This window comes from Montipora capricornis, chromosome 7 (assembly GCF_036669925.1).
Source record: "Montipora capricornis isolate CH-2021 chromosome 7, ASM3666992v2, whole genome shotgun sequence".
Classification (NCBI taxonomy): domain Eukaryota; kingdom Metazoa; phylum Cnidaria; class Anthozoa; order Scleractinia; family Acroporidae; genus Montipora; species Montipora capricornis.
This window is the reverse complement of record NC_090889.1, coordinates 27,103,894-27,112,011: the sequence shown is the minus strand read 5'-3', so window position 1 is coordinate 27,112,011 and position 8,118 is coordinate 27,103,894. Positions and strand designations below refer to the sequence as shown.

The 8,118-nt window shown below is 37.8% G+C and overlaps 1 protein-coding gene across 2 annotated transcripts in view; it reads right to left on the bottom strand.

Annotated features, from left to right (window-relative positions):
• Positions 1-2,391: 2,391 nt before the first annotated feature.
• Positions 2,392-8,118, bottom strand: part of LOC138056701 (phosducin-like protein) — a 10,573-nt gene continuing 4,846 nt past the window's right edge. The window contains exons 3-8 of one of the 2 annotated variants that reach the window (XM_068902559.1): positions 7,032-7,162; positions 6,495-6,600; positions 5,723-5,785; positions 5,096-5,146; positions 4,344-4,468; positions 2,392-2,966 (exon numbers count right to left, since the gene is read on the bottom strand). In XM_068902559.1, coding sequence (XP_068758660.1) covers positions 2,870-2,966; positions 4,344-4,468; positions 5,096-5,146; positions 5,723-5,785; positions 6,495-6,600; positions 7,032-7,162 — 573 coding nt within the window. In that variant the 3' untranslated portion in view covers positions 2,392-2,869. Of the gene's footprint in view, positions 2,967-4,343; positions 4,469-5,095; positions 5,147-5,722; positions 5,786-6,494; positions 6,601-6,995; positions 7,163-8,118 lie in introns of both variants that reach the window. The other variant, XM_068902558.1, reaches the window with a different exon arrangement.

Here is an 8,118-nt window from a genome sequence, read left to right as displayed (position 1 = left end):
CTATGCTAGAGTAAACTGCTTGAAAACCATCCCCTTCACAGCGGCACATACCTATGTAGCCCATATATAGCAGTACCCCCCTCGGGAATAAAAGGCTCCACAAGGAAATGATTGGGATTGGTAACTGGAGAGTGTAGTCATGGATCTCCTTTACCTGCATATTTAGGAGCTGTATATTGTAATACCTTCCATTTTTAATGAAAAATTCATCATTTTTTTTTTCTTTCTTGTTCCCATTTCATGTTCGGTAAGGATCTCATGGTAACACACCCCCCCCCCCCCTCACCCCCACCCCCCAGGGAAACCACGGGCATTTGAACTTTTGAAGATTGGATCGTTCGAATGCCCGCCCCCTCAGGCCAAAATAGTGTTCAAATGCCCTACCCTGTCGTCGGATTTGCCTGTCTGTTGCCAACTTTTGAAGACCTGTTTTGTAAGCCAATCGCTCACAAATGCAATATCTCTTCCTTTAAACTCTTCCATCTCGTCCAAACACGTGTTTTATGGCTGTTAGTGACTTCGGCGCCCGAAAAAAAAATCATTTGAAACCTTCTTCTGGTTCAATTATCCCCATCCGACGCAGGCAAAGGTCAAATTGCCCATTCCCCGGGCACAGAGGATAGTCAAATGCCTGGGGGAAGGGTGTTGAAGTTTCCATTTTGTCGGAGCATAATGCTAACGAGTTTCTATCTTCATGAGAAAAGCAGTGGTCAACTCCAGCCTCGCTTTTATTCAAAGGCCTAGTAACTGAGCACAGAACAAGAGGGAAAGATCTCATGGTTATACCAACCACGAGTCCCCTTGTTTAATCTCTAATTTTACAGATTAAGTCTAAGTACACATTTCAATGATTAGGTCTAAACTTTCGTTTAGAAAGTTGGTCATTTTTTTAGAGTTATGGTTGGTGGGGGATGTTGAAGTTTCGAGTTTATCAGTGCATTACAACAAAATGATTTACATCATCATATCAAAGCATGCATGGTCAACTCCAGCCTCACTTTTATTCAAAGGCCTGGTAACAGGGCACAGAACTGTAAAATGGTCAGTTTCCCAGGCAAGGCTGGAGTTCACTCTAATTCTCTTTAAAAAATAAGCAAAAAAGTAAAAAGGAAAACAAACCGCTAAAATAACCCTGAAATCAGCACCGAATATGGAAAGGGCATTGTTGAGTAGAAAGTTTGATCATGGCAGACATGATGGTGTAGCAGTCAAAACAGAAACTAAAGGAAATGCAAGGTCAAGTTTTACTGCAATGTGGCCATTGTTTTTTTAGTCTTGAGTAATGTGAATAACCAGTGATGTTGATGTTGTAATTAACAACTATTCACCGAAGTGGCTATAGCCACCTCCACTGAGGTGAATAGTTGTTTTAGTATATACTAAAACAGTGAGATAATACAGCACAAAAATATGATTTTAACTCATTTATTCCTGCAAAGATTACAACATTTCGGGTGCAAATTCCACGTGAATTGCTCGGAGGTGAATAGCAAAGGATATCCGGAGTTCGAGTAGCCAATCAGGGCACGCGCTCAATGCTATCCACTGTTTTAGTATAATTTTATACTAATAATTATCATCACAACTTCAGACATCACCTACTCAAGAACAGTAGTACCCTGTGAAAAAACAAAACAAAAAAATGCATTTTGTCGACTGAAGCAAAAAAAATTCCTATCAGTGTAATAGCAAGCATTTCACTTGACTACAAGTTAAAAAATACCCAAGAACAAATTGAAAATACAAAGGGACTGTTTGCCAAAATGGGCAGACGATCATTTATATTGTCACAATGCCCTTATTAACCCATTGACTCCCCTGGGTTCCAAATTGACAAGTAAAATCTACTGGCGTTAGACAGAGTAAAATACTAAATATGGCCGGTTTAGGCCAGCTTGGGAGTCAAAGGGTTAACCCTTTGACGTCCAAACCGGCCTAGACCGGCCAGACTTTGCATTTTACTCTGTCTAACGCCAGACGATTTTACTCATCAATGGGGAACCCCTGGGAGTCAATGGGCTAATCACTCACTGAAAAACTATGTGTCCATTAAATTCTGTTCATGCTAATGAGGCTAGTATGGACAATATGCACAAAGGTAGAATATAATTTACTGGAAAATTCATAACAGGTGCAGCAAAATGGCACAAAAGCCAGACAAGTTGTGACTGCTGCCTCTTTTTTCACTGGCAAATGCATAACTGAAATATTTTTTGCACTTCAATTTTCTCTGGGTTCAGATTAGCTACATGTTTGAAACTTTCATGAACATTTTACGCATCCTCAACATTTTAGTGCACATGTAAACATTTTTCCATTTGTTTGTTATTTTTGTTGTGGTACACAGATATTTGACCCCAAAGTCAGACTGATATGATTCACTGGCCCCCATTTTTGCAATAAAATTTATTTCATGTTTTAAAATCACTGATAAAATACAGGTCTTGACAACCTCATATTTCCTTGGATTGATTTGTGGTACAACTCTGCTGTGTTTGAGGTTGAGGTTCACTGTTTATGTTGTATATTTTATTAAATTCATTGCATTGTCATCTGAACTGGTTTCAAGAGCATTATATTATAATATATTATAATTTTAATAGCTGCTTACTTGTCCTAGATTTTTCGTCCAGACCAAGCATGATAGTTATATTTATTCTTGCCTATAACATCCATTACATGCTTTGTGTTTTTGCACAATTAAATTAATTTTCCTTTTGCCTAGAACCTCTTGAACAAATTCTTAACACTACTATAATACATTTTGCAACATTAAGCTGGGAGGAGGAATATTTTATTAACATCTTTGCACAAGTAGGTAAATTGCCAACTGATAAACGAAGAATTATTAACAAAATCTGAATTTAATCTAATCTATATCTAAATCACTGTCACTTTCTTCCTCCTTTTTACAAGATATACTTGATGTTAGCTGACATTCCAGTTCCTCTGTCAGAGTACCATTCCTGAGGAAAAACACACAAACAAATAAAGTAAAGTGGTTGAAAGAAGAAATTACCAAAACATAGTCACATTGTTAAGCCATTGATCCCTGGGAGTGAGACTTGACAGATTTTACTCTGGCTAATGCCAGACTCATCACCTGGGTCGTTTGAGGTTTCATTGGGTTGAAGAGACTTGGGGATAGTAAAGAAAAAATCAAAGTGGTTCTGGCCAACCTATGACCTTCTAATTACGCATTCAGATGCTCTACCGCTGAGCCATAGGGAACTAATGGAAGCTATTACAATTTTCATCATTGTAATAAAAAAAAATTGTATTTTTTAAGTATTATTTGCGTTAATGTTTGTTACATATTATATATATTTAAAATGTTTGTAACCTATGCAATTCAGCCATTTGGCTGCATATGTGGTATTTTATTAATAATTTTAAAACTATCTATCTCATCTCTTTAAGGCGCTGTTACACTGTGAAATTTTTCTTGTAACTTGTGTCGCTACGCGATTGTGAGACAAGTTGCATGAGTCGTTATTGCCCATTGTAACATACCTTGCAATGGCTAAAAACATTGCGAGACCAGTTGCAGAACTGTTGCAGAAAGTAGAATTGAGTTCTACTTTCTGCAATGGTAACCGTTGCAACAAATTTTTTCTGCATTGCACAGTGTAACATCTGTCCTGAAACTTGGGTCACAACAGTTTGCAGCACCAGCCAATGAAAATGTTCCTTTAACCTCATGTGATCATCCAAATGAGACAAGTTGCGTGACACGTTGCTCAGTGTGACACCTGTAAAACAACTTGTTTTGTAACATGAGAACGTTTGTAGAAATGGCGTTGCAAGACAAGTTGCACAAGAAATTGCAAAGTGTAACAGTGCCTTTATAGCAGTTCATTCAAGTAGGTTCTGGTGACCACTTTCCTCTTGTAATGATAAGGACCTGGTGAATCTTGAATCAGGAAAAGTAAGTAACAGTAACTTGATTGCAGAGGTAAAATCAGTCTACCTTAATTTGATCAAAATTAATAAAACGTTCAATAACAGGATCAAAATTCAAAAAGGTTGGTCTTTGTATGCAATTACCAGTACATGTACAATACTTCAACACCTTCAACTAGTCCAGCCAATCAATTAGTTGCAACAATATTATGAGAAAATATTTAATAGATGGGAAAACAGTGGCTTTGCATTGTTTACTTTATTATTGTCACTCTTCAAGAAGGCAGGGAAAATCCCCTCCGTAAAGCCTTAGTTTCAGTCCTATGCTCTGTCTCAAGACTGGGACATACATGTATTGCTCAGACTGGAAATCACCTGGCAGTGCTCATTGTGCCTTTTAAAGTATATTAATGCTTGCAATGTGATTTTTTTAAACTTACTCAATAAGGAAACTCTCCACATCAACTGCAAAAAAGTCCTCACCAAAGGTATCCTCAAGTTTTACAAAGTTTCCAATAACCTGCCCACCTTTGTAAACAAGTAAAGCTGGAAGACCCTCTTTTCTCTGTGGCATCAAAAATATCAATAAAAATATTTATTATATAATACAAAATATTAAAATGCCATTTTTACTTCTCCTTTCTTGTAAACGATAACAATAAAAATAAAAATAACATACTTTCCACAAATTTTGATGCCACTCTCTCCTTATGAGAGAATTTGCTAAGCACTGAAGTAAGCATATTTGACCAGCTAAAAGACTTCTAACCACCAGTCTCACTGGGTTTTCCAACAGTTCCCTGCAAGCAGAGGTTTCTTTTCTATTTGCATCGTACCAGAAAAGAAACCTCTGCCATGGATCGGAACTCACTTTGATCCAACTGCCATTCGCAACCTTGGACGGCACTCTTCAAACCACATGCCCTGTGATACGTTTGCTGATTGTGACTTGAGCCTGCTGTGTCCCAAGTATTCCTTTACAGTAATTCCGCTGTTGTTAAGTGAGCCTATACAACATGAAGTATCACATGGGGATTTGTTTGCTGAGTGAGTTTCGACCCATGGCAGAGGCCTCTATTCCCATGCTTGTCAACCCAGCGAACCCAAAAGAAAAGAGACCTGTGCTAGCAGGCAACCCAACTGAAGTGACTGGGATTTTTCTTCATCACACCCCTGTTCTTCTTATACTTACAAAATGTCTGCTGATGCCAGTATCCTGAGCAACAATCTTACAAAATTTTACCTTTGAAAAAAAAAATAATGCTGATGACTGAAATCTTTCCTTTTCATAATCATTACAAGAACGGCCAAAAGGGGCTGAACCCTATGAATTGAATAACAGTTGTGATGTCTGCACTCCAGACTGTACCTTGATGCCAGAGGATTATACACAGCAAAGAAACATGCACATGATGTGAATCCACCATCTTTTATTTCTGCTCCAAAGGAAGCATAGGTTACACAGGTGACCGCCCACTTTACAATCATGATATCACTACAATAGCACACAATATCATGCTATTATTTTGCCTTTTTTACCTTTTTCCTCGGTTTTTTAAATAAAAAATAATAACAGTGCCCAGCACAAGCCCCCCATTACTTCTTTTGTGAAACCTTAGCAACTAGTCTCCTATGCAGCCATTCTTTTATGTCTTCACGCAATGTTCCTTGTATGGGGAGGAGCACTGCACGACGACACAAAGAACAGCTGCATAGGAGACTATTTAAGAACACAAGACATAATTACAGGTTAAGACTGCCTACCTTACATTGAACGGGTATTGACTCACAAAAAACGTTTTTGAGATGGTGTACTCACTAAAGAATACTGCTGAGCTAAGCACTGCAGACAGCCATTCATTGTTCTGCAACTTTGGAGATCCTAAAAATGATATTCAAAGAAGAAATCAGAAAAATGCACCACGGTTGAATTATTTTATAAAAAGTGAAAACCCCCCTTTTGCAATCCTTTTGAACTGGGGTCTCCTTTCTCTTGACTTGTGAATCCCCATGCTCACATTTGCCCTGCTCTATTACTCCACAAGCTGAATGAAGGGGGTAGTTTCTAAAGAAACTGTGGTGCTCCGTCGTTGGGGAAGTAGTATCCAAAAGTTTGGTTTTATCAAGTTGAACGGAGTTGATAATGTAAATTGGCCACCGTACAGAGATTCTAAAAGCTGATGTTTCAAGCGTTTAATAGCCCTTTGTCAGAGCGAAACGAGGAATTGTGGGTTACGTCCTGTTTTTATAGTAGAGTAGGAGCTACGCTATTGGTGGTAACATTGCAACAAGAAAAATCAGAATATATTAGTTTAATGAAAAGCGTTCGTTAATACCGTGAGGATGAAGGGTGCTGATTTGGAAGAAAGCAAATTTCATTCAACTAATATTTTTCACGTTGCCATGTTACCGTCAATAGCGTAGCTCCTACTCTTCTATAAAAACTAGACGTAACCCACAATTCCTCGATTCACTCTGACGAAGGGCTAATGCTCGAAACCTCAGCTTTTAGAATCTTTGTACGGTGGACAATTTACTCCACAAGCTGCTGTACAGTCTACATGTACTTTCGCAAAATCAACGGTACTCACTTTACTGTAGAGATGGACCACTACCACAATATTTGGATCCTCCTTGTCCACAGCATCAAGAAACTGTTGCTTGTCCAGCAGATTGATCACTTTACCAAATCTTTGACTGCAAAGAGAAGTTACAAATAGACACATATTCATAATAATATCAAAAATCATTCTGATGGAGGCTGTCACCAGCACTGCTGAAACATCAATTTCAATTTCAATTTCAATTTCAATTTCACATATTTTACCCAAAAAAAGATATGGCATTTTTTAACGACTAAACATGAAAGCCTCAAGGATACTATCATAATGATATCATAGTTTTTCTTAACCCATTCACACTTCAAACACACCAAGGCGCCCCCAATGACAAGTAAAATTGTCTGGTGTTAGAGTAAAATCTATTGTCTCACTCTCAGGGGTCAATCAATGGGTTCATGTGATTGGCATGCCAATAACTCTTACAGGGGTCATCATTCAATTTAACAGTTCCGTGAATTTTTCCAGCATTACCTGAAGAGAAAGCAATAAATTATATTAAGACACAACCTTGAAAGCTTCAGTCTCCTTTCTTGTTCTTGTTTAAGTTGTAGCAGTCTCTTAAGATGATATTGTTTGATGAATTCATCTGTATCCAGTTCCAGTTCCTTCAAAAGTTCTTTCTCCCTCTCATCATCAAGCTATCAATAAAAAAAGGAAACCAAAGGGTGTCATGAGCCACAACATCAAGAGTTGAGTAATGCACAGCTTACCATATTTGAAATGATTCAGTCAAGTCTTTGTCAGATCTACGCACCTACTTCATTACTGGCATCACACACACACAAATAGGGTACACTCATTTTTCTGCATTCCTCACTTAGTATTTTTGTCATCCAATGTACATTTGTGAAGCTTGCCCATTGGCAGGATGGATTTATTACTATTCACATATCCAGAGTGGAGATGTTACAAAATGTAACCCTAAAATCTAAAATTTGACCATTGACCCCTAAGAGTGACACTTAATAGATTTTACTCTGTCTAACGCCAGACGATTTTACTTGTCAATTGGGGACATTGATTTATAGTGAGTTCTTAAAGAATCTGACCTACCCCCTTTACATTGTGCACCTTTTTTGTTGTTATTATCTGGAATTTGGAGGGTCTACTTCATAAATGGGCAAGTCTTGCTCAAAAAACATTTGAACAAAAATTTTTCAGGGAAATAACAAATGTTTTAAAGATCTTCGAGGGAGAATATTCAATCAGAAAAACTGCAGACTACCTTGCTATTTCGAGCACTTTTCTTTGAAGCATGGAGATGTGTTTTAAGTAAATTCAAGAGGGAAAGACAGGGTTACATGAATGGTACCTGGTTTAAACTTTTAACTGGACCTTTATAAGCAAGAAACCTATATTTATTTGATACCCAAATAGCTGGCAATGGAAACAACAAGAAAAGGTAGTTTAATTTCTTTCTTGTACGGTACTTGGTTAATAATGCGAATGGTACCGAGTGAAGTAAATAAAACATTCATCAGCAAGTGCAATGAATGCAATACACAGAAGGAGTTTGATCGTAGCACGAGTCAAGTTCGAGCCCGAGTCAAGTTCGAGTCACGAGTCAAGTTCGAGTCAAGTTAAATTTTCCTTT